The 27,358-nt window shown below is 45.0% G+C and overlaps 1 protein-coding gene across 2 annotated transcripts in view; it reads right to left on the bottom strand.

The window, feature by feature from the left end:
• PBX4 (PBX homeobox 4) overlaps positions 1–24,041 on the bottom strand; it is a 43,432-nt gene extending 19,391 nt beyond the window's left edge. Inside the window, exons 1-2 of one of the 2 annotated variants that reach the window (XM_060252339.1) lie at positions 23,646–24,041; positions 5,094–5,167 (exon numbers count right to left, since the gene is read on the bottom strand). In XM_060252339.1, coding sequence (XP_060108322.1) covers positions 5,094–5,167; positions 23,646–23,830 — 259 coding nt within the window. In that variant the 5' untranslated portion in view covers positions 23,831–24,041. The remainder of the gene's footprint in view (positions 1–5,093; positions 5,168–23,645) is intronic. The other variant, XM_060252338.1, reaches the window with a different exon arrangement.
• Positions 24,042–27,358: the final 3,317 nt, after the last annotated feature.

Raw genomic sequence — 27,358 nt, 5'->3', positions numbered from 1 at the left:
TCATTAAATACAGCTTTTGAATCCATGCCCTTTCAGTTGCAGGAAGGAGAGAGGACCAATAAAAGCAGACAACATTCTCCTAGCCCTATAAACCTATCCTGCCATAAAGGGCAATTGCTATCGTAAGGAAGAAAAATATGCTACCTATAAACGTCTCATTATAAACCAACATGCCCAGATTGCTTTTTGCAGTATTTCCACAGACTGGGTAAAGCTGAAGAGAATATATTGAACTGAAGATGTCTCTCCAACTCAGTGCACGTGAGCCCTCACAACAGCGGGAAGAACCTCTGCACTAGGGAAAATTACCAGGCTCCTCTCTTACTACTCACTGCCCCCCCACCCCCATTCTAAGGGTGGTCTGCACACTGCTTATGATTACAGATAAGCCTCACAGTGGAGCAGCTTGGGGAAACCCCAAGCCAGCACAGGGCCAAATGTGGACTGCACCAGGGATGTGCAGGAAAAGACATCCTAAGCCTCCCTTAGCCCACATCCGCAGGATGCAAACAGGAAACTGAACTTTCCACTCGGAGATACAAGGACAATGCGCCTTACACGGGTGTCATACTCCTAGGCCTAATGAGGCCTACAGGCTCCATGGAAGTCTGTATCAGAGTAGCTAAAGGGCCTACAATTCCCAGGATCCCTTATGTCCCTCTGATTGGGTGGGCAGCAGTTTTGGAGGGAAAACTTGCCCTGTGGAGACCAGAGGGGTGGGGACCTGGAAAGAAGGAAATAAAAGGCCAAGCTAGAGAGGGGGAAGTGTTCTCTCTGGAGAGCCTGTAGTCAGGTGAGTTCTCTCTGGAAAAGGCTGGGAGGGAGCGAAGGCTGCAGTCATGAGGGCTCCCTCATAGAAAGTGTGGTGAGTCAGTTGTGGAAGGGAATATATAGCTAGTCATGTCAGGGCTTTTTTTTTTTGCTTTGTATCACCATCTTTACTGTTTTCCATGTTCACTATCGCACTAAAAATTACAACCCACTTGTTAGTTCTTGAGCACTTGCAATAGACTCGTTATTGTTATGCTGCCTGGGTCTGCACACCTCTTCAGTCACATATAAAAGGTGCTCACTGAAAAGGAAGACAGAAGTCGGGTGGGTGCTCTGGGCCCTTCCAGACAGACCCTTAACAGAGTGGTGGCAGCCAGCTGAAGGCCCTCCTTGGTCCCCTGCTTGGGACAGCAGGTAAGCAAGAGGAGAGAACCTCTTGCCTTTGACTCTTGTAAATTCTGCCTCCACTCTATTGCAGTACTGGCTTAACTTCCTCTCTCCGCAGTAGCTACCAGTATCTCCCATTGTAGAAGACTAAAAAGTACATGCACTGTACAGAAAGCCCCCATGCCCTGCTGGCAGAACATTGTCATGAATGGCTTGATGCACATCCAATTGCATCAGCACAACAAGTAACAGAAACAGGGAACACAACCACATTTCTTGATCACTCTCAACCAGTCCACCCATTGCATTTAATAGACAAACATCTGGGATGCCTTTCTTTTGCAGGATCTGAGCCCTATGTATGGCTTACCCAGAAACCACAAAGATTGTTCCAATGCAAGTCCCCACAAGGAATGGGTAAGTATCAGCCCAATGACTCTCTTCCCCAAGAGTAGGTGTAGATGGAAAGCTGGACCTCATTCATAGTGCAGCACCAACCATCTGCTGAATTGGATTGTTTGACAGCTATGCATTACTGGCAATGGGTAGGTGCCTACCCCCTGCTCACTGCTAACCTCAACTGTCTTCAGCATGGGGACACTCATTGGGAGGGTCCACTGAGAGGGTACACCAATATCTGCACAATTAGGCTCTATCAAGGAGGAATTAGCAGTCTCCTTTGTGTTCACAATTCCCCTCCCTGATCACTGTTTGTGACATGCAACTTCTATGATCGGGAGCAAAGATGGAGAATAAGGGTTGCTGGAATGGCTACCAAAAAGCAGCAGTAATGAACCTCATGAATCCAGCAGACAGATGATTCCAGCATAACACTCTATGCCAAACAATTGGCATCTGGGGCAGCCAGTCAGCATAAGGAGCCCAGCTCCAGTTACTGGATTCAATGGCAGAAAACATCAACTGTCCCTGGAAGGAGTTGGGCAGCTAACCACATGTGTGGCTTACCTTCGGCATGCTAAGCCTGTGCTGTTCCACAATGCTATGCTTTTTTTGGCAATCTTTCCTGCCCTGCTTTACGTGGCTAGTTTTGACACCAGGATCAGCAGGTGATTCCAAATGCCCCATGACATGTTTTTCCCCCTGTGAGCTCAGCTGTTTCGTCTATATTTGGACTGTCCATGCTTCCAGCCTTATACTCCCTTCTTCCAAAAGCTGGAGGAAATTGAAAGTTTCCCCTGGGTAGTTCTCAGGAATGATTCTCCATTCAATAGAGTATGTTGTATTTCCTTTATTTCTTCCTTGTTATGTTTCATAAGCAGATAGGGGCAGGATGATGTCAGGGAGGCATACCAGCGTTGGCAAGTTTTGATTGGCTGTTTATATATAGGGCTGGCCACTCTGATGGGTGTTGTTATAATGTGTTTATCCCTTTGGAGTCTGGGGTCCTTTCTGGCATTTCTTTTCTCTGCTGAGAGAGCATACTTAACAGTTATGCCATGCTGGCATTTAGGGTTTAGGAATAAATTGTCTATTACTTGAAATAATCATAGACACCATGCCCAGATTAGGTGCTGCTGCAAAAAACCAACAACAGAATTCACAAGGCGCCTCTAAAACCTTGTCTGGAGAACTGATGTCTGAGGTTATCACTGATACACAGAGAACTAGTGCAACATTATTGCTAAGGTTAAAGAGACATGCAGTGTTTTTAAGAGAGTGGAAGATGACACAGGAGAAACTAATGCCACTTAATCTAATGTAACACTAATTTCTTTTGTTCCTAGTGTCCAATTTCAAAGAACTGAATAGAAGTTACAGAATGACACGGACACACCACTTTCAACACTATTGCTTAACTCCAGGCAAGTGTTTCAAATCCGTTCTTGGCCACAGGTTAAATGTCTTAGATAAGCTATCCTTCCTCAGCCTCAGTAATAACAGTGATACTGGCCTACTTTCTACAGCTAACTATAAGGATTAATGAAATAATGCTCACTTAGAATTTATGGCTTAGAATATATATAGGGCTCTAAAAATGAGTAGTCTAGGTTTCTGTACTAACACTGTGCATTTAGTATAACTGTGGTTTCCACACTTAAAATCATACCTGACTGAAGAAAGGAAGAGCTTCCCAGCTACAATTTACCACACTAGGAAAAAATGTGTGGATAAAAATATGACAAAATGATGACTTCAGCTGTCACCACCAGGCACAGGTTATCAGAATCTCCCTAATATTCTTCAGTGAATTCCCTGTTCAACCCTCTCCCAGGTAAAATAAATAGTTCAGCAGGATTTTTTTCTCTCTTGGCTTAGATTCACTATCCAAATTCATCTAATCAAGCTTCATGTGGGAATAAGTATGTAAAATAAAATGTGATTTACAATCACATAGTGGGGGGAAAACACTAGAGAGAAGAAAGGAGTCAGACAAATCTGCCACATGTTGGCACCTGGGTTTTAGCCACTGTGTGACACAGAGTATTGGACTGGATGGGCCATTGGCCTGATCCAACATGGCTTCTCTTATGTTCTTATTAACAGTTGCAATCAAAGAAGAAAGGTGTAGCCTGTCTCACTTCTGAATGACAAACTACACCTGCCATCTCCTGCCCACTGTTAGAAATACAGGAGCCTTGGCCTCTGTTCCCTTTCCCCACCCTGTAACTTACAGATACCCATTTGCCTGGAGCACCCAAAAATGGCTTTCAGCTGAGCATCTTCTCAGACCTACTGCACTTGCCAGGAAATCTTTTGAACTCAACTCACACACAAGGATGTTTGAATGATTTCCTGACAGGGGCAAGGCACAGTATGAAAGATGGTGAGATCCCGTGCATTTTAGAGTCAGCTCTATCACAGATCATAACGACACGACAACTCAAATTGCTGAACTGCTATATGCCAGGCACAGCATCAAAGACATCAGCTGCCATTGCCACGTTCATGGCATTAATATGAACGGCATGTAAATTATATTCATTATGAAGAAATCAAATTATATAAATCAGCCCTAGCTCTCTAGAGCCAGACGTTTCCATCGTGGCCCTCCATGCTCAACAAGTTGCCTCACTGTAAAAGGGGGTATTTTACAATTAGGTTAGTTTCACATATAACAATCCTCCAATGTCAGATTCAAATCCAATCAGCTCAACAGAACAAATACAAAAAAGCATGTTAACAAGGCACTAGTATGCTACAAAATGACTGCACAGGTGCTTGGAACTGAACAGCTGATCATACTGCCTTAACTAGTTCAAAAGCTATTAACGCCTTTAAAAAGTTAATATGGGGCAAGGGAGATGTAAATGCAGTGGACAGTAACACCAATGTCTTTGCTTACAAGAAGCGCATCGAATGAATGTGGCATCAGATTGAATTCTTTTTTAAAGTCAGTAAATCAAACAGATGCCTTTCCTCCCACCGGCAGAACAAGGCCCAATATCCCATAATAGAGGCAAAAAATACCCAAGCTGCTGACACATTTATGGTGGAATCCCACAGCTTTTTTTGTAGAAAAGGCCCAATTGGAAATCATTTGCATATTAGGCCACACCCCCTGAAGTTACCACTGTTTTGCGCTGGACTTTTTGGTAGAAAAAGCCCAACAGAAACTCATTTGCATATTAGGCCATACCCATGGCACCAAGCCAGCCTGCGTTCCTGCTCAAAGAAAAGCCCTGTGGAATTCTAGAAAAAAGCTTTCCTGGGTGTTAGCTCCACGGACAAACCTAAGTGGGATTTCTCTTTTAGATTACAACATGGCAGACGGGCTGCTTAAATCCTACTGATTTCAGCAGGATTTTGGCATCAGGATTGTGGTCCAAATCCCACAGATGCTGACATAAGCATTTGGAAAAGTGTGGCTTTTAAACTGTAAAGTTAACTCAGTGCCTAAAAGATGAGTCTTGGCTGCCCATCAGGCAGTGCTATAGCTTTTCCCAAACAAGCTTTCAATGCAAATGCCAACACACCTGTTTTTTCTTTAATATCGCACAGCACGCTGAAAAGAGCAGGTTTCATTCGGTGGCAATTCAAGGCGTGTTTCCTAAAAAGGACAGAGGGGGAAAAAATACATGAATGGCAAAGCAACAGAAAGGATAACATCAGAAAGAAAAAAGGGGGTGACAAAGAGGCTGGCGGTACATTCCATTCAAAAGCCACAGTCCGTTTTGCACCAGAAAATTGCTCCGCCAAGGTTCATTTATAGCTTGAAATACACCACTGCCTACAGTAGCTAAGCATCAAGAAAGTTAAACTTGTATATAATTATACAGAAGCTTGTTGATTTTAAGAGCATATGGGAATCCTCAAGGCTGTGCTCCAGATTAGCATCCTTGCACTTCCTTTAACAAGGCAGTCTGTTTCAAAATGAGGGACGCTAAGATAAGCCACAAAAGGAATACTTAAACATCCTGCTGCTAAACTCTGTTTCCAGCAAAGCCACAGAACTGTCAGTGTTCCCAATATATTATTCACTCAAAAGAGTGCAGCGAAAGACAGCTACGCCAGTCTTAAAAGTGAATGCCAAGTACAACTAAAACACAGCTACGAAGGTATGATCAGACCTTCAAACTCAGGGGTACTAAATTCAAATGAGATGGAGGGCTAAATTCTTCATTCAGAAGATACTTGGAGGCACTACCTTTAGTTTTTCCCACATTTTAAAAAAAATTTCCACTGGAATACAAAACCAAACAATCAATTTAAGCTCAACTATACATTCAAACTAGAAATATTAGAAGCTGCTCCTAAAGCTCTTGTGACTTACCTGCAAAATGGTGCTTGTATATATAGAAAAATCAAGTAATTGGAATGACTTCAACTTCCATTGTTGGGAAGTTTTGGGGCCTGTTGGGGGCACATTTCCCCCCGCTAAACAGCAGCAGGGAAGCACCCCACAAAAGCAGAAACCCTAGGCCAGGGATGTCAAACTTGCGGCCTGGGGACCGAATCAGGCCCCCGGAGAGCTCCTATCAGGCCCCCAAGCAACTGGCTCTTGCCTGCTTCCTTCTCTCTCTCTTGCTTCCTTCTGCATCTCAACTTGTTTTACAAGGCTTGCTCAATCCAACAGGAGCTACAGAGCAAAACCTCAATTTTCTTTATTGGTTGAGGCTCCTCCCCCCTCCTGGTCCCCTGGGGAGGAGGGAAAGAGCCAGAGCTTCCTTTGCCCAGTTCCCTGGATCCCATGGGAGAAATAAAACGAAAGCACATTTAAGACCAACAAGTGCAAATGTTTTAAGCATGTTTTAAGGGTTTTAAAAAAAATCTTTAGTCATGTTTGTCTTTGTCCTTTAAAAAGTTTATATCTCTGCTACTTAATCTTAAATAGGTGCATACATGGCCTGGCCCAACATGGCCCAGCCCGGCCCAGCAAGGTTTCATTTATGTCAGATCCAGCCCTCATAACAAATGAGTTTGATACTCCTGCCCTAGACCATAGATGAAGGGTTTCTCTCAAAACAACAAACAAGCCTTCATTTTGGTGCTGTTGCTTTCCTCAACAAAAAACCCAGAAATAAAGATCTGTGGGCCAATGAGTTCTACCATTACTGTAGCTAGGCCCCACACTGTACGAACATTATTTCTAGGGTAGTATCATCATGAGAATGCTAAAAAAAAAAGCAGTGTGGCACCTACACATCAACAAGGTGCTTTATGCGCCAGTTGTCAATTTGTAGGTAAGACCTCATTAAAACACATTTTCCTTAGAAGCTGGCCCCAGTCTAGAAAATAATACATCAAAGTAAACATACTTCAATCTACACTGAGCATGTTCCTTCAAAAAAACGCTGTCTGGCACCCTGACCTGGATGGCCCAGGCAAGCCTGATCTCATCGGATCTCGGAAGCTAAGCAGGGCCAGCCCTGGCAAGTACTTTGATGGGAGACCTCTAAAGCAGAGGTGTCAAGCATGCAGTTTGGGGGCCGAATCAGGCCCCCGGAGGGCTCCTATCAGGCCCCCGAGCAATTGGCTGTCATCTGCTTTCTTCTTCCTCTCTTTTGCTTCCTTCTGCATAACAGTTGCTCAATTGCACAGGAGCTACAGAGCAAAACCTCTATTTTCTCCATTGGCGAAGGCTCCTCCCTTGAGGAGGAAGGGGGGAGGAATAGCTTGCTTTGCCAGGCTCTCTCAATTGCACAGCAAAGCTACTGAGCCAAGCATCTCTTCTTCTGTTGGCTGAGGCTCTTCCCCCACCAGTCCCCTGGGGAAGGAAGGAGCTAGAGCTTCCTTTGTCCAGTTCCCTGGGTCCCCTGGGAGAAATACAAAGAAAGCACCTTTAAGACCAATAAAAACATTTTAAGCATGTTTTAAGTTTTTTTAAAAATATATATTTGTGTTTGTGTTCTTTATAAAATTTATATCTCTGCTACCTAATCTTAAATAGGTATACATATGGCCCAGCCCTACATGGCTCGGCCCAACCCGACATGGTCCGGCCAAACAAGATCTCATTTATGTCAGATCTGGCCCTCATAACAAATGAGTTTGACATCCCTGCTCTAAAGAATACCAGGACTAGGACACAGAGGCAGGCAAACAAGCCACCTGTCTGACATGCCCAAGACCCAGCAAGTGTTGCCAGAAGCCAACCATAACTTCCAGGCATGCATACATGCATGCGTGCACACATATTCTCACCATTAACGATTATTTAAAATCAAAAAAGGTTGCCTGGGAAAGTTACACATTCACCCCTACAAAAGCAGTCCAAGGAGAGAGGCAGTTGAGGTAAAGAATCTCTTGGTCCCAACTTGCAACAAAAAGTGCAGTTCCAGTGTTAATTTTCAGCTCCTAGCATAACTCATTTCTTGAAAATGATTCCCAAAGCACCTCGCTCCACCTGATGGCTGGCAACTTCTGCATCAGCTCGAAGAATACTCGCTTTTCAGGTGAACTCCACAGCCAGCAGCCGTGACATTCATTTTCGTAGGACACATCAGTCCCCAGAGAAACTGCAGGTGCTCAGTTTGCATGGGTGGCAAACACAAACCTGCTGCCCTCAACAACTCATGCACTTGATCAACAGCCAAGCCACGGGAGCGTGCTAGAATCCTTTTCTTCCTTGGCAGGTTTGAAAGAAGTACGCTCTTTTATTCCCCCAGCTACCACTTGATATTTTACTACCAGCTCCTGTGGATTAACTAGGACAATAAAGCGCAGTTCTTCAGAACCTAACATTTACATCACAAAAGTAGCATTTCCAGCACACGGAGTTTACAGTTTTGACTAGAGACCCCCAGAGAGTCAGCTCTGAATAGAACTTGCAAGGGATGACCCTTTGAAAACGGGTAACTCCCCCTGATCATCCCATGATAGCAGGATGAATATAGTACAGTATTAGAAAAATACAAGTGCTGTACTTTCTATCCACTGGAAACTCTGAGAATGCCCCCAACTATATAATAGCAACATGTAGCCACCATCTAGGAATACCTAAATCTGTGGGAAGGTGCCATGCAGGCACTAAATAGTTTTACAAACTTGGAGGACTCCCTACTAGTCCTTGGGAGTCGCAAGGTCTGCATTGGTTAAGTCCTTCCAACACTTGTGCAGACAACAAATCTACCTCCTCCAACAGCTGCTGCAATTGTGAAAACAACTGTGGGAGCTCCAGCAGGCCAGGCAGCAGAAGCATGATGCCAGGCTAGGCTCACTGTAGCTGCCCCAGGCTTGCTGGCACTGGAGAGGATGTGAGGCAGATGTGGTAGGCCTGGCGGCAGGGGCCTGGAGCCACACTGGGCTTGCTGGGAGTGGAGGTGATTGGGGAGGGGTGAAACTGGAGCTGTGTCTGGCTCACCTGCAGCGTAGAAGTCATGGGGGGGAGGGAGGAGACCAGGTGGGCCCAGCAACAGAGGCTGGGTGCCACACCAGGACTGCTGGGGAGAGCTGGAACTGTGCTGGGCTCACCAGCACTAGAAGCAACTGGGGAAGGAATGGAAGATATGGCAGACCCAGAAGCAGAACTGCATCGGGCTTTCTGGGGGAAGAGGTGGGGAAAGGGAGCTGAAGCTGTACCAAGTGTGCTGCCAGTGGAGACAAGGGGAGGATGGGAACCAGTGTTCCCTCTAAGCTGAGCTAGTGTGAGCTAACTCACAGTTTTTTAGCCTCCAGCTACATGTTTTAGCCTTAGCTCAGGGAAAATGGCCCCAGAGCAAACTCATTTATGCAGAAGCTCACAACTTTAATGCCAGTAGCTCTCAGAGCAGAATTTTTGCTCACAAGACTCCACAGCTTAGAGGGAGTATTGGTGGGAATTGCAGTGGGCTCCCTGGGATCAGCAGCAATGGTGGGGAGGAGTCGCAGCTAAGAGGGAGAAGGGATCCCCCTGAGACTATTATGGGTTCCAACTCGTACTCCCATATTATGTGAAGAGCTTATTCTAAATTCTGACTCTAAAGGTAACAATTTGCCTACTGAGGAAACCTGAATGGCTGCCAAAAAAACTGCACATTACCAAGCATTTGTGGACATGTTCTAGGGTGTACTTGGGGTACTAGCAGGGCCATTACACCTCACTTGTAAATTCTGACAACTGAAAGAATGCTAAAAATAATAACATCCAGCATCCCCTGTTGTTCCATATTATGTGTGGGAAATCCACAGCAGTGGGACAGCTGTCTGCTAGAGGAGCTTGATCTGTCACAGACTTTTCAAAAGAAACTTCCTAGAAAGGTTCCCCCAGGTTTTGTGGGGTAGTATGAAAACCATAAGGTTATGGGTAATGGCATCCTGTGTCAAACAATGGCTGCACAGTCCTCCAATTAAAAGCTATCATAAATGCATTAAAGGGAGAGTGCTAGAGACGAGACAGGGCAATTCAAAGTTGAAGTATCACTCTGTCAATGGCCAGCCCTCCTAATCCAAGACACTTAGGGCCTCCTTGACCATATAATTGTCTTCTGACCGTAGATATCTGATGCTATTTCAGCCAAAAATTTGCCTAATCTATTTGATGGAAATGGTAACATTGGCCTTCTCTATATTCCACATGAGTAATTATGCACTGAAGGGCTTAACATTTCCTTTGTTCTACATTAAGGGTCAAATTACATGTTACATATAAATATATGTAATTATAGTAGGGGTTTTTTTTTTAAAGCTGCTTTAGTGGACACAATTGACTATGGAGAAGAACTGACAAGGGAGGAACCTTTAACCCTGTCCTGGCCTCATTCCCCTCGGTAGCTTCTTTCCTTCCGCCGCCCCAGGAGGTTTTAAAAATGTCACACTTTCTAAATGTCACTGGTGGGGGGAGCTGCTGCTGGGTCACAGAATCACAGAGTTGGAAGGGGTCATACAGGCCATCTAGTCCAACCCCCTGTTCATTGCAGGATCAGCCTAGAGCAGGGGTGGCCAAACTTGCTTAATGTAAGAGCTACATAGAATAAACATCAGATGTTTGAGAGCCGCAAGACATGAATGTCAAATGTTTGAGAGCCACATGGCAGGTGGGCAAGTAGATGGGGGGAAAGAGGGAGAAGTGGAAAGACAGCAACTTTAACTTCAAATGCATTCTCCAAGCCATTGGCTGGCTTGGCTTCAAAAAGAGATTTAAAGAGACAAATGCCTTCTCCAAGTCAGCTGATGGGACGGTGGGGGCTTCGAGAGCCACACAATATGTGTGAAAGAGCTACATGTGGCTCCTGAGACGCAGTTTGGCCACCCCTGGCCTAGAGCATCCCTTAACAAGTGCTTGTCCAGCCACTATTTAAAGACTTCCCATGAGGGGGAGCTCACCACCTCTCTAGGTAGCTGATTCCACTGTAAAACAACTTACTGAAGTTTTTCCTAATATCTAGCTGCTATTTTCCCGTCCTTAATTGAAACCCATGATTGCGAGTCCTATCCTCTGCTGCCAACAGGAACAGCTCCCTGCCCTCCCTCTGAGTGACAGCCCTCCAGATACTTAAAGAGAGCAATCATGTTCCCCCTCAACCTCCCCTTCTCCAGACTGAACATCTCCAGGTCCGGCAGCCTTTCCTCATAAGGCTTGGTCTCCAGGCCCCTGATCATCCTCATCACTCTCCTCTGCACCCCGTTCCATTCTGTCCACATCCTTTTTGAAGTGAGGCCTCCAGAACTGCACAAAATCCTCCAGTGGTCTGACCCACTATACCGTGGGAATATGACATCTTGCGATTTGGACATTATGCCTGTTGATACACCCCAAGACTGCTGCATCAGTCTTTTTTGTCACTGCATCTCAGTGGCTCCTCATATTTAACTTACAGTCCACTGTACCCCCAAGATCTTGTTCACACACACTGCTACCCGGAAGCTTATCCCCCATCCAGTATGCATGTTCCTCATTTTTGTTACCCAGATGTTCAATTTGGCACTTATCCTTGTTAAATTGTATCTTGTTCACTTCCACCCACTTTTCCAGCATGTTCAGATCTCATTGAATTCTATCTCTATATTCTGGCGTGTTCGCTGCCTCTCCCAATTTGGTGTTATCTGTGAATTTAATTAGTAGCCCCTCCGCGCCCTCATCCAGATCACTGATAAAAATATTGAAAAGTACCAGTCCCAGAAATGAGCCCTGCGGCACCACACTAAACACCTCCCTCCATTCAGATGAAATGCTACTGACAAGTAGTCTTTTGAGTGTGGTTCTCCCTATACACCTACTATCCTAGAGTCCAGTCCACAGTCCTCTAGTTTACCTATCAAAATATCATGTGGAACGCTGCCAGAAGCTTTACTGAAATCCAGGTAAACAACATCAACCGCATTCCCTTGATCCAGGCACAGCATCTGATTGTCACTTGATCAAAGGAGGAAGTGAGGTTGGTCTGGCAGGACTTGTTGGGGACAAATCCATGCTGACTTCTCCAGATCACCAATTGTCCTTTAGGTGGCTCAAAGACTGACCCCTATAAACTCTGCTCCAGTATCTTCCCTGGGACAGAGGTCAGACTGCTCATCATCCCTCTTTCGGAAGCTGGGTAATCCCTCCTTCCTTCTTTGAAAATTGGGATAACCTCTGCCCTCCTGTCTGGAAGATGATGGACAAAAACTCCGCAAGCTCTCTAGAAAATTCTCTGAGCACTCTTGGGTGTATAACATCTGGCCTGGGGGATTTGTACTCAGTCAATGCAGTCAGGTGCTTCTCAACCACCTCTCTGTCCAGATGCTGTGCCTTGCCTACTACTATCTCTAGATGAGCCTGTTCTCTCCTTCATGGAAAAAACTGAGGTCAAATAGGCATTAAGTCTTTCTACTTTCTCTCTATCCTGTCAGTTTCTTCATTTTCATGCAACAGTGGGCCCATCACCTCTTCTATCTTGCATTTGCTCCTCACGTATCTGAAGACGATTTTCTTGTGGTGAGCCTCCCTGGTTAGCTTTAGTTCACTGTGAGCTTTGGCCTCTCTGATGGCTGACCTACAGTGCCTAGCAACCTGCAGGTACTCTTCCTTAGAGGTATGTCCTTGCCTCCATTTCTTGAACATTTCCTTTTTCTCCCTTAGTATATCATGGAGTTCTCTGCTCATCCGCATTGACTTTTTGGATTCCCTACCATGTTTCCTTCTTGTTGGAATGGTGATGGCTTGATTTTCCAAGAACTCTTGTTTTAGGAGAGGCCACCCTTCACTTGCTCCCTTCCCTCCCAACAGTCTTGTCCATGGAATGAGTCTCATCATTTCTCTGAGTTTATTAAAGTCTGTCCTACTGAAATCTAACATCCACATGTGGCTATGAACTTCCTTGGTCCCCAACAGCAAAAGAAATTCAAGCAGTGCATGGTCATTTCCCCCTACGGTCCCCACCACTAATCCCATCTACCATCCATCCATCATCCATCCATCTTATTTATTTTTGTATCCCATCCTTTCAACAAGCAGGCTCGGACCCATCTCTTGTCTGTTGGTCAAGGTCACCCACTGGCTTCATGTGGAGGGGTGAGGAAGCAAACCTGGTTCTCCAGATTAGAGCCCATGGCTCTTAACCGTGACATCATGCCAGCTCCTCTGCAAGTGAGTTGGGGTACTGTTTTCAGGGACAAACTGCAGCCTTGTAAAATTGTCATGGTTAGCGAACACAGCACTGGAGGAAATTCTTAATTCTTCCTCCTTTCACCCCTGCTCTGTGCACCACGTAGGTAAGAAAGAAAAAAATACTGGGAGAACCATGCAGAGAAGTCCCAACATTTTATCTGACTTCTCAATAACTCAGGCAGAAGCAAAATGACAAACTGGAAACAGTGTGTCTTTGTTTTATCCAATGCTTTCTTTTGTATTACCCATACCAAAGAATTGTTACCAAACCATATCCACCACATGAAAGAGAAGTAAACAATGCTGTATTTCTTCCTGTATCAGGTTTGTTCCATCCGGAAACTAATTTCAGTCTTATGAAAAACACAAAAGAAGCCACTGTCCCTCTGTTAAACAGTAAATATGGCTCAAACTAACATCTTGTCAAATAAAGCCATAGGTTGTTGTAGATTTTCTGGGCTGTGTGGCCATGGTCTTGGCAATGCCAAGACCACGGCCACACAGCCCGGAAAATCTACAACAACTAAAGGACTCCAGCTGTGAAAGCCTTTGAAAACATATAAAAGCCCAAAAATCTTTTCATGCAGAATTCTGTCGAACAGCCCTGAAATACAGTGCACCCAGTTATTCAGGTCAAGCAGATTGTTTCCTATCTGAGCTATCATTTGTTACCAAGGTCCAGAACACTGCCTCTGAATACTATTGTTCATCTGTAACTATTGTTCATCGAGTATCTTCTGTGCAAGCACACATGGGGACTGCAGGCCTGTTACTGGATAGGTCTTTACATCTAAAAGCTTGTTACTGCCCAGGGACTATGTGCCCCTGTGCAGCATCACCCCCTTTACTTTCAATACCTTTAGCGCCGCCGAAGCCAGAGCATGCAGTAGGGCAGGACAGTAGGTATGTGCCCTGCACAGAAGATACCCAATGAGCACAGTTACAGATAAGTGCAACTTTGTTTTCATCATTGATCTTCTTTACAGCCCCACATGAGGATTCTAGCAAGCTACTCACCAGGAGGTGAGGCATACTCTTCTCATTTGAACAATGAATGAAGAAATGTCTTGCCCACCTGAGCAGCACATCTCGTCTGCAGATCCACAGTGTAGTGATGTACAAACCTGTCTGCCGACGACCATGTGGCAGCTCTGCAGATCTCTGTCAAAGGCACTCCATCCAGGAAAGCTGCAGAAGCCATTGTCTAGAGCAGCAGTCCCCAACCTTTTTGGCACCAGGGACTGGTTTTGTGGAAGAAAATTTTTCCACGGACTGGGGGGGTGGGGTTTGGGATGATACCATTGTGCACTTTATTTCTATTAGTTTGGTGTGGCGGTTAAGTGTGCGGACTCTTATCTGGGAGAACCGGGTTTGATTGCTCACTCCTCCACTTGCAGCTGCTGGAATGGCCTTGGGTCAGCCATAGCTCTCACAGAACTGTCCTTGAAAGAGCAGCTTCTGGGGAGAACTCTCTCAGCCCCATCCACCTCACAGGGTGTCTGTTGTGGGAGAGGAAGGCAAAAGAGATTGTGAGCTACTCTGAGACTCTGAAATTCAGAGTGGAGGGCAGGATATAAATCCAATGTCGTCTTATTATTATTACTGCATTGTAATATATAATGAAATAATTATATAACTCATGGTCCAGTTGCTAACAGGCCATGGCCCGGGGGGTTGGGGACCCCTGGTCTAGAGGAATGGGCATGAATGGTCAATGGGCATGGTAATCTGGCCCTCTCATTACACTCCCTAGAGGCCCTGACAATCCACTAGGATAGGGTCTGAGATGATGCTCTCTTACCTCTATACCTGTGAAACTCCAGGGTTCTCTTAAGGCAAAATAATAATGCCCTCCTAATATCTAGACAGGAGCCCTGTGGCTCAGAGTGATAAACTGCAGTACTGCAGACCAAGCTTTGCTCGTGACCTGAGTTCGATCCTGGTGAAAGCTGGATTCAGGTTGTCGGCTCAAGGTTGACTCAGCCTTCCATCCTTCTGAGGTCAGTAAAATGAGTGCCCAGCTTGCAGGGGGGAAAGTGTAGATGACTGGGGAAAGCAATGGCAGACCACCCATAAAATTCTGCCAAGAAAATGTCATGATGTGACATCACCCCATGGGTCGGTAACAACTCGGTGCTTGCACAGGGGACTATCTTTACTTTTTTAATATCTAAAGAATGCAATGAGCGTTCATTCTCAGAACTCACTCAAAAAAAATATGGGCAAAACAATATCTTGGGATAAATGGAACCTAGAATACCTTAGGAAGAAGCCTAAGACTAGGGAGAAGAAGATTACCTTTTCAGGAAAGAACTTAAAAATGGGAGATCTAGCTGAAGTGCTGGTAGCTCCCTCACCCTCCTGGCTGAAGTAAAAGCTACTAAGGAAAACACCTTCATAGAAAGCTCTGTCAAAGAACAGGACGTTCAAAAGGTTTGAGCATTAATTGTGCTAGCACAACAGATAGAGACAACTGGGGTACTAAAGAATCCCGGGGTGGGCAGAGATTACCTAACTCCTAAAGAAACCTCTTCGACAAACTTGATCCTCCCTCAATTCCTCTGTGATAGCAAGAGATAGCAGCCAGGTAAACATTCAAAGAAGAAAACGTTAGGCCCTTAGTTTTCAGGTGAAATAAATAATCAAATATTACCTGCTGCAGGTCATCCCCTGGCGAAATGTCCTTCTCACTACAACAGAGAGAAAATTGCCTCCACTTAATACACATAGGATTTCCTAGCATGAGACTCCTGTCAGTGCAGGACAATGTTGTTAACATCCTTAGGGAAAAAAATTAGCTTCCAAGCCATCAGGCTGAGGCAGTTCAGATTGTAATGAAGAATCTGGTTGATGCTGGTTAAATCTGGTCAATTTGGCAGGGACAGGAACCGGCCCCGGGAGATTGCCAGAAGGACCAGAAACCATATTCGAGGCCAAAAGAGAACTACCAGGATCATGTTTGATCTCTCCCTCCTGGCTTTTTCTGTTACCCTGATAACCAAGTGGGGATGTGAAAAACAGGGTTCGCTGCCAGCACAGCTGAAATGCATCCCCTAGGGAACCAATTGTTGTATGGAGATCCTAAGATTGTCCAGCAGCCAGAAGTTCTAGCTCCTTTAGTGTTATACACACTGGGTGGCAAGCTAGACTTGCTTTTTAGACAAAAAAAAGGTTCCGGAGGTGGTTTGCCATTGTCTGCCCCTGCGTCACATCCCTGGTATTCCTTAGGGGGAAAACAATTTCTACTCCTGCTCAGGAATACCATCTTACAGCCTTCTCGTTTGCTCTCATTGCAAACAGACTGATGTTTGGAACCCCCCCAGAGAGTAAAAAGTGGTTCCAGGCAAGTGGCCTTCATGGACCACTTGTGGGAGAGTATGCCAGCCCTGCTCAATTTGTTGAATTCTGTGTTTAAACTCCCAGGGATGTGGGTAGCTTGAATTGGAGCACTGAGCTTTACTGCCATGTCACATGCAAAGGTAGTTTCCTGACATAGACCTCTGGACCCTTGCTTGTTTTAAATAACACACTTAACTGTATTGTCCATCTGGACAAGAACAGATTGGTTCCGAAAGACGTCTGAGAAACAACTATGGGCATCGCTGACGAAGAAAGAAATTGCTAATGATCACCGCCATTATAAAAGCACAATTAGCATTAGCACTTTTATCAATTTAATTAAGTGATTTTAAACTTATCAGAATTTTTTAATGTTTAATGTTAATGTAACCTTGTCTTTTGTATAAGGGAAATTGAATGATGTTGTTAGCCGCCCTGAGCCTGCTCCGGCGGGGAGGGCGGGATATAAATAAAATTATCTAATCTAATCTAATCTAATAACGAACTGCTTGCAATTTTAAAATGTTAATAAGCAGCAGTTTCTCATCTTCTAGCCAAGTACCCCTGGCCAGCAATACACCACAGTGGGCACCAGAACCAAAGAGCAAAGTGTCCATAGTAAGGACCACCTCATGCTCAGAAACTCTTTAGGAAATCCCCTAGGATAAATTATCCATGGAAAATCACCACAATAAAGAATGTATGACAGGTCTGGGAATAGAGAATCTGTGCCATAAGGCATGGACTTCAGCTCCATAGAGATAGAAACCAGAACTGTAGGGGTCACGTATGTAATCTGGCCATAGGCAGGACAGCAGCAGTAGATGCCATATATCCCAAAAGCTGCTAGGTTGGATCCCCTTAAAGATAAAGAGAAAAGGGGAATAGCCTTAAATCTTAATCTGTAACCAAATCTTAACAATGGACAAAACCCACTTGTCAGAGGTAATAGCCTAGCAAGCTGTAGCAAACTGAGCTAACCTGGCCCCGAACTTAACAGGAGTTGGCAATGCTCCTAGTCAGAAGGATGACTTCTGGGATGGTTGCCTCTCTGGAAGAGAGCGGTTGTTGAGTCAACCTACATCGATTGGAGCCTGTCATAAACATAATGGGGTAAATGGCTTATGGGTAGGATACTGAGACCCCAAGGGGCCAAAAAAGCAGCAGTCCTTTTGATACGGATGCCAGGGCTGTCTCATGAAGGACCTTTGCTAAACTGGGACATGGACAATTGTGAGACTCCTAGGGACTTTAGGGGGATTTAGTGAATTTAGGGGGAGGTATCTGTGAGTTTCCTGCATTGTGCAGGGGGTTGGACTAGATTACCCTGGAGGTCCTTTCCAACTCTATGATTCTATAACTTAGCTGTCAGTTTGTTCTTCTTTATCAGGGAAAGCATCTTGTCCATCTTGAAAGAGAAGCCAATGGAACCTTCAAAAGTAAGTCCTCAGCTTTACGCCTGCTCTCCATAGGCAAGGCCATTGATCTTAACCATGTGTGGCACCTGAATACAATGGGGCTTGCCATGGCCTGCGCAGCCAAATCTGCAGAATATCGTCCCATCTTAATTTGCTGCTTTGAAAGTTTAATGGCCTCCATCTGCAGAATTTTATCAAGGGGACGTTTATCTTCTGGCAGGAGTTCAAGGAACGGAAGAATCCTCTCCCACAAGAAAAGCTGATAACCAGCCATGATGTTTTCAGTTAGCAATTCTGAAACCTAATGCTGCTGAAGTACATAATTTTCGACCCAGAACATCAAGTGGTAGGCCTGATGACCCTTCAGCTGCATCTCCTCTATATCCAAGGAGGATGGCAGAGGATGATTTGTCAAATAGCTAAATGGCTCCTTCTTGATATTATAAATATGCTCTTCTGAGCGTACTCTTTTGGAGGTAAGCTAAAGCTTTTTACCAGAATTCCTGAGTGAGGTCCTCAAGGCCCTCCAACACCAGAAAGGCAATAATCCCAGGAGACTCTGAATAGAGGCAACTCAGTATCTTATCTTTGAGCTTGTGCTCTGAGGTAATGACTTCTGTCTTGAGAGACTGGGCCATACGAATCATCTGTTCTCCAAACATTCAGAGATCCTCCAGGAAATGCCAGAAGCAGCTCACCTGCCCTCTTGTTGTGTCAGATCTGCTGGATTCAATCACCGTTTCTTCTCCTCTCACTGCAAGAATAGGAGAACGTGACCTGCATGTGATGGTCACTGAAAGCAGATACAATGACTCCCACTGAGGGTAATGATACAAACTCACATCCCTGGGGCTTGCAAATTGTCACTGCATTCCTCCATATATCCTGGAGACATCATGTAGGGTTGTAAGGCCACTGAATAGATAGTTGGGGCTGAAACCATGGCCATTTGCTCCAGATCAGACTCATGTGGAATCTGGTCACGTGGTAAGCCAGTATCCTTTTCCACATCAGATATAAAAACAGTTGGAGATCTTGGACCTAGAGATAGAGCCCTGGGCTTCTCCTGCAAGGGTGATGTTGGCTCAGTAGCGCAGACAGGAGCATTCTGCTGGGAAGCCAATTTACAGTTTTCCTTTGTCTTGCCTTTAGTTTTAGCTGGAGGCTCGGAAAAGGCATGGTGAGCCTGAGGGGACCAAGTTCAGATCCGCCAAAACACAGATTTGGGAGGTGGAGCCAAACATGTTGATTCCGAAGACACAAAACTGAGAGCTTTCTCCAGGGCTGACTTGGACAAGGGCTCCAAGGCTTTAAGGGCTTTTTTCCACAGTGCTGCCTTAAGTTTTGTCACTCTATCCTCCCAAGCTTTAGGGGCAAAGCATTGGCAGGCCTTACATGTGGAGACACTATGCCGTTACCCAAACAGAGTATAAAAAGGCCATCAGTTTGGGTCATCTTCACCCCACATTGGGAACACTTCTTGAAAAGGGCCTTCTAAGCCACAGAAGTGACTCAGAAGCCAACACAGCTTCAACAAATCTGGAAGAAAAATCCTCATGACTGCAGCTGGAGACTCCAAAACCACGCCGTTCTCCTTTGGCAGCAAAAGAGGAACTAAGGGTAGAGGGGGCACTACTGCACAGAAGCACATGATCCGTGGGCAGGAACAAGTTCTAGCTCCAGTGCACAGTGCCCCCTGGAAACTTTTAGCTGTAAAGACCTGGATCCAACTCCAGCTGAAAGTTCCCTTTCCTGCTTCCAATGACAGACCTGCTCATGTGCAGTCCCCATATGCAACTGCACAGCAGATCAATTATGAACTTGCTACAAGCTAGACTATTTATCAAACTGATATTCAGAAATTCAGTTTGGGGCATGTGAACATCTTTTGCCACTGTCTAGCATTTCCAATCTACAGCTCAATAAAGATTAATTAGGCAACATGAGGACATATGGAGCACTACACCAATATATTGCAGAATACCTCTCTGTTGTGTCTGGATCCAGCTCCCGCTGAAAGTTCCTTTTCCTGCTTCCAATGAAGGCATCATTGGAGAGAGAGAGAGAGAGAGCAAGAAGTAGCCAGACAGGATCTAGTTCAGAGGTGAACATCTTCCCTAAGGAACATTTTGCATTGAACTCTTTGTCATTTGGATTTTGGCCAGTGACTTCTTTCTATGGGCAGACAGCTTTAGGTAATTCCATAGGGATTATTTAAGAGACAGGTGCTTTACTTCTGGCTCTCTATGTACTTTTTTTAATACAGGTGTGCCTCCCCCATGTTCCTCTTCCTCCCACCAAAAAGAGTTATTTTCACTGAACGGCTATAATGATATCCCCAAGTTCTCTATTCTACTTTCCAGAGAAATAGCATTCAAAAGCTCTAGTACAAGGAGCAAAGAAATTAATTTTTCCATAAACAGAAGTCCACAATCATTCTACTTACTCATCTTTACCTAGTGACAGTACAGGTGAAATAATATTTTGGGTTTATTTAACTGAATACAGCCAAAACTGTCCAATAAACATATGTACCCAAACAGAAATTATGAAAAATTTCAAGTTATAATTTAAGATACAAATCAGCAGCAGATTCATTTTATTTCATATGAACACGGTCAAAACTGTCCAAAAAACATATGTCACCCAAAAATAAATTATGAACAAGAGTTTCAAGTTATAATTTAGATACAAAGTAACAGCAGGTTTGTTTTATTTTACCTTGTATAGTTATGAGAAGCACTCGAGGCTGCCCTAGTAATAGCCTCATTTTCTGTGATAAAGAAATGGACATCCAAGATTTGATTAAAATTGCAGGAAAACAACAGATGATGGAACAAAAAAAAAGTTACTGGCAAATCACTTGACAGCCCATACATAATGTCATTGGAAAGAGGATGAAATTTCACAGCCAAAATCTGTGAAAAGTCTAGACGTGCTGAAGAACTACATGTTTGCTTCAGCCTGTACCCAGCTTGCTACTCAACACACATTTATAATGCCCTTCAACTTACTTTGGGCAACTCCGTATCTGGGTGGTCAGCATGGTATGAAATGAAGCTGTGTGATCCGTTCAGCATACAGCACTTTGCAGCACATGTCATTAGCACCTTGCCTGGTCACATATAAGCAAGTACTTTATACCTGCTGGCAATTTTAAATTATTGATTTTAAATTGTGATTTTATGTATTTCATCGTATTTTGTTATTATTTATGTTTGTAAGCTGACTTGAGTTCCTATAAGGAAAAAAGGTGGCTAATAAATATTTCAAATAAATAAATAAAAATAAGTACAGATCACCTGCAGTTGACCATGAAGGAAACTGGTTTCCTCTTTTCTTCTTTTCCCAAGACCCAAGTTGACTCACATAGACCTTTGCAAGTAGGTGTTTGGTGGCCAGTAACTTTTGAAGGCTTACTTGTCTAGCTGCCATATAGTTACATCCAATCCATATTCTTAGTGCATCGACTTAGTGAGAAAAAAACACAAAAAAGAGAACAAAGCAGAGTCAAGTAGCACCTTTAAGATTCATTTATTTATAAATAAAACTTTGTTGGTCTTAAAGGTGCTACTTGACTTTGCTTTGTTCTACTGCTTCAGGCCAACAGGGCTGCCCACGTGGATCTATCTAAAAAGAATGAGAATTCCCATCCTAAAGACAGAAGCTCTCCCTGCCCACCACCGTCTACGTATACTTTAACGTAACACAAAGCATTCCAACGTAGTCCTAATTTTTATCACAGATATTGGGCCTGCTGGAATCAACACTACTGCAAAATAAACTTCTTTACAGGCACAGTGGGTGCTTTCACACACACTAAATAATCCATTTTAATGAAATCTGCTATTAGATTTTACTGCGTAAAATGAAAAAACCCACTTGCAAACTGTACTGTCTCTGGGTGAAAGCACCCAATGATAGCTAGCTACGAGCTCAGTATATTTTCAGGGTGTGAGCTTTCAAGAGCCAAAGCTCCCTTCGTCAGGTGCTGCTAGAACAGTAAGCCTTTTGCAACTCTAGTGTGCTGGCAGCTCCTAACACAAGACTTAAGGGAGATACAGTTGGAATCAAAGTAAGCAGTTATAAAATATGTCACAGTCTTTTAATGTTTCCGCTCACTTCGCTTCAGTAGACATATATATCCAGTGTAACGTTGGCTGTCTGTAAGAAACGGCTGGTGTGCTCACCAACACAGCACAGACCAGTACTAAATAAAAGCCATTGTCTTAGGAGAATTGTTCAACAAGTCACTCATGTGATAACTGTCCATTGTTAGTTGTAGTCTGGCCACCAACAGCCTGCCATGCTACCAAGCCTCTTCATTAAGCAAATATTGTAAACCGCCAAGCCAAGAAAGAATGAAAATACTACTAGGCTGCCTCAAGTCCTAGCCCAGAATTATGACACCAACAGATATCACAAGCAAAAAAAAACTAACAAAAAACACCATGATTTGAGAATTCACTGAATGAATTCCAGGTTCTTGCAAACACTTACTCTTGATCATTACTTTACATCACCATCAGTGCTTGAGGTGAATGCCTCATGCCAACTGTGCCCACCTAAGATATTGGCCATAGTACTAATTCAACTGCAAAACCACTTTTCTTGATTCGCTCCCTAAAGATTAACTTATTGTATTCACTACGTCTGCATGAATGGATAGTGGACTTGTGAGAGCAATACCCCCACTTTGGGACATGACTCCTCCAACAATGCTTTACATTTGTCCCTCTCGAAACAAAAAAGCTTTCTCTCTTTTTGCCCAAATGAAATAACTCACACATTATTTTGGACATATCTTGGATCGGGGACCAAGTAGGTTAACATTTAGCTATCCTTTTTGTCAGATATAAGAAGCTAAGCAGGGTCGTATGGGAGGCCACCAAGGAATTCCAGGGTCGCTATATAGAGAAAGGCACTAGCAAACTACCGCTGCTAGTGTCTTGCCTTGAAAACCCTATAGGGTCACCATGAGTCAGCTGTGACTTGACAGCACTGTGCATAACATACACATAAGTCAGCTGGTATTCACCTTAACATGGAACACTATTCTGAACTACAGGATCCTGCATCAGAGCCCAAGGCTCAGAGGCCTTCTATCTCCAGACTACAAACCAAGACAGATTTCTGGTGTCACGAGCCAGTACAATAATGATTTTTAGGTTTAAGACTTTTTAAGCGTTACATCTGCATCAGAGTTTGAGTATGACCCCCCCCACACGTGTTTACAAACTCATGTAGCACGCAGGTACGTTCCTCAGGGTGGCTGGACAGACTCACCTGGAGACAGATCTGCCTTAGTGTAATGTGGGAAACAGTGCTAGTGCCGTGCACAGAAGTCAGCCGCTAAAGGCCTAAAAGCCCCAATGCTCCAAAAACCTTTTGTCTATGGATATATAGCTAGATCCCAGGACAGAACCATCCCCCCCCACCTCAAAGTTCAAATGCACACAAGCACGGGCCTAATTCCAATTGCTCAGCACTCTCGATATTCTAATACCACCCCCCCCCCAAAAAAAACCACCCATGGCATTCAAAGCTTCAGCCCCCTCTGATTTAAAGAGCACAGATCCAGTACCCAGAAGTGTTGGTTCCTTCACCTTCGCAGGCCAGAGTCGGGTGCCCCAGCACCAAAAATGTTAAAAAGCCAAACAAACCCAGCGCAGACGTTTCTCCCCTCTGCTACACAAACACCCACACGAAACCCCTCCCCCAATAAAAGAAGTCCCGCACCCCTCTCTCCCTTCGCCAGCCCTCACCTGGCCTGCGCTTCGTCCAGGCTCTGGTCGGTGATGGCCATGATCTGCTGCAAGATGTCCCCCGTGTCCTGAAGCCCGGGGGCTGCCTGAGGCTGGGGCGGGCCCGGCGGCGCTTGGAGGCGGTGGGGCGGCGGGTCTCCGGCGGGAGCCTGGAGACCCGCGAGCAGCCGGGATGCCTCCTCCATGGCGAAGGTGGGAGAGGGCCGGGAGAGAGAGGGGGAGGGGAGGGGGAGGGGAAAGGAACGGGGGGGAGGGGAAGGGAGCCGCCTCGAGCGGTGGGGGGGGGGGAAGTCCCGGCGCGGCTGGAGCCCCCCTGTCGCCTCTGCCCGCCTCACACACTCACATCCATACAACAGGGCCCCGGCGCCCCCCTCTCGCTCGGGGCTGGCTCCGCCCCCTGCCCCCGTCGCGCGACGGGGCTCCGCCTCCCGAGCGGTCGCTGCCTGCCAGGCAGCGGCCCCGCCCCCTTGTGTGACAAAGCCAGGCTCTCCGCGGCCTCGTCACAATCGCTGCCTCGGGGCGGGAGGGGGAGGGGCGGAGCTGGCGAGGAGACTCGAGGCTGCCCCTGACTGACTGAATGACTGACTGGGTTCTCTCCCCCCCCCTCCCACCGTTCAAGGCCCTCCTCCTCTCCGCCGGGCGCCTTCTTCCCCCACAGGCGCTTCCCAGCGCTGTTTCTCTCCCTTTTTCCGTTCGGAAAAGCGGAGTCGCCGCCCCCGTCCCTGATTCTAGCGCGCCCACGCCACCCCCGCCGCCTGGTGCCATTCGCGAGCGGGCGACGGTTCCGGAGGCTCGGCTTTCGGCCAACGGTTTGGGCGTCGATTCAAACTCCGCCGCTCGCCTCAAACGGTTCCAACGACCGCTTTGCGCTCGCGCTCTGCCCCCCCCCACACACACACACCGGTTTCCGTCCTCATAACGGACTCCTGTCAGTCTTCCCCTCAAACTTCAGTTCGAAAAGTATCCCCCGAAGGAAAGGGTCGCCTTATAAAGCCGCCTGGCGAAACTCTCCTCGCAGAACTGTCACGGCCAGTGTCCCCTCTCTGAGCCAGGGGTGTCGAACTCATTTGTTACGAGGGCCGGATCTGACATAAATGAGACCTGGTCGGGCCGGGTGCATACCTAGTTAAGATTAGGTAGCAGACATATACATTTTATAAAGAACACTAACAAACACAAATGTATATATTTTTTCAAAAAAACTTAAAAGCATGCTTAAAACGTTAGCACTTATTGGTCTTAAAGATGCTTTCTTTGTATTTCTCCGTGGGATCCAGGGAACTGGGCAAAGGAAGCTCTGGTTCTTTCCTTCGTTCCCCAGGGAGAAGGAAGCTGATAACAGCCAGTTGCTCGGGGGCCTGATGGGAGACCTCTGGGGGCCTGATTTGGCCCCCAAACTACATGTTCGACATCCTTGCTCTAAGCTGTGGAGCTTTTTGAGCAAAAATTCTACTTGGTGAGCTACTGGCATGAAAGTTGGGAGCCAGCAATTTGGGTACTGCATAAATTATTTTGCTCAGGGACCATCCTTCCTGAGCTAAGACAAAAACATGTGAGCCAGAGGCTAAAAAACTATGAACTGGCTCACACTAACTCGCCTTAGAGGGAACACTGGTCATCGCTACTACAAATATAAGTGCTGTTGGGAGAGAGTTTTAGGGATAAGGTGGACCTCTGGAAAGACAAGGGGGTTCCAGAAAAATCAAGCCTGAACTCTCCCTAGAAGCTTAAAAGGCTGTCCTACTTGGTCACGTAGGACGGAGGAGACCAGAGTCACTGGAAATGACAAAAATGCCAGGAAAAATTGAAGGCAGCAGGGAAAGAGGAAGACCAAATTGATTGATTGGCTCCATCAAGAAAGCCATGGCCATCAGTTTGCCAGACTCCAGCAAGACTGTTAACAGAACATTTTGGAGGTCATTAATTCGTAGGAAAAATAGAACAAAAATTGAGTCCAGGGGCACCTTTAAGACCAACAAGGTATGAGCTTTCTGGCACACGTCCTCAGATACAGCTTCAGGCTAACACAGCTGCCCGCCTGAATTAATTGATAGGGTTTCCTAGGGTGCCAGCTACAGGATGGAAAATACCTGGCGATCTGGATGGGGGTGGAATCTGGGGAAGGTGGACTTTAGGGAGGGGTAGGACTTCAATGGGGGTATAGTATTGTTGAGTCCACCTTCCAAAGTGGTCACTTTCTCCAGGTCAACTGATCTCTATAGTTTGAGATCAGTTGTAATAGCGGGAGATCTCCAGTCACCTCCTGGAGCTTATTGTATTGAGGTTACAACATACAATGAGAGAGGTCACGCAGGAAACCAACAACATAAACCCAAATGTTCCTGTGACCAAAATTACTAAAAAAATACATACAATATCTCTTACAATAAGGACAGGCAAACCATAGAAATATTATTCAAACAAATTCTCAGTCCAGTCCTTCTGAATACAGTTCACAGTACTTCTGTAAAATTCACAGTTGGCTTTGAGCCAACAGCATTTTGTCTGTGAGAAGCAAAAAGGAAGAGGCACATTGTCCAATATGAGCTTATGTATTGAGTTTGTATCTTTAAAGATGTTATGGAAATAACATTATAGACATGTGCCTGAAGAAAAACATTATTGAAACAGGAATTGAAATACCGGCTGTCCTGTTGCACACATTATATTTTTATGGGATTTATGGAGATGCAACATTACTACATGTATGGGATACATTGATATCATCAGGAATACTGTAAATTCTACAGGAGTACTGTGACTGAATTTTACAGGAGTACTGTGAACTGTGTTCAGGATTGGACTGAGAATATATTTGTGTGAATAATATATCTATGGTTTGCCTGACCTTATTGTAATAAATATTGTATGTATTTTAGTCATTTTGGTCACAGTAACCTTTGGGTTTATGATGTTGACCTCCTGGAGGTTGGCATCCTTATCGAAGTGATTTGATGGTGTCTAGTACCAATACTCCCTCTAAGTTACCTTGTGGTAACATCATGGTTATTACAGTGCAACTGGTTATTGATATGCTGTGCCCTTCCACCGATGGTGCGTTTTATTTGTTGTTTTTACTGTTAATTTTAAACTGGTGTTTTAACTTTGATATGTAGGTTTTTATTACTATTTTTATATGTTGTGATCCACCTTAAGCCCGTAACGGGAAAAGGCAGACTATAAGCCTATTAAATAAATAAATTAGAAAGTTGTGGAGTCTTGTGAGCAACAATTCTACGTAGGGAGCTACTGCATACATTAGTTTGCTCTAGGGCCATTGTCCCTGAGCTAAGACAAAAATGTGTGAGCCAGAGGCTTAAAAACTGAGCAAGCTCACACTAACTCAGTTTAGAGGGAACACTGCTTAGTATGCACACACATTATTTGGGTTGTCCCCCCAGAAAACTGTAGAAATTGGGGGGGAGGGGGGCTGAAGTGGAAGCTCAAACATAAACTTATTTTACTGCTTCAACAGCATAAAATATCATTTATAACTATAACATGTAAAATTGTGCTAAATAGCTTTTTATGAAATTTAAAAGTATAAACACATCAATGTTCTACAAGTAAAACAATTTTTTTTTAAAAAAATTGATATCTGACACCTCAGAGTGGGCTGTATGCTGTGCTAATTTAGCACTTGCATCTTAATTTTTGCCATCTAAAAGGTAAAGGGAAAAATAAAAGCTGAAATTAGGGGAGGGGGGGAAGTG

The sequence above is a fragment of the Heteronotia binoei genome, chromosome 13, assembly GCF_032191835.1.
Source record: "Heteronotia binoei isolate CCM8104 ecotype False Entrance Well chromosome 13, APGP_CSIRO_Hbin_v1, whole genome shotgun sequence".
NCBI lineage: Eukaryota > Metazoa > Chordata > Lepidosauria > Squamata > Gekkonidae > Heteronotia > Heteronotia binoei.
The sequence above is the reverse complement of the archived record's forward strand: the minus strand, read 5'-3'. Positions and strand labels throughout refer to the sequence as shown.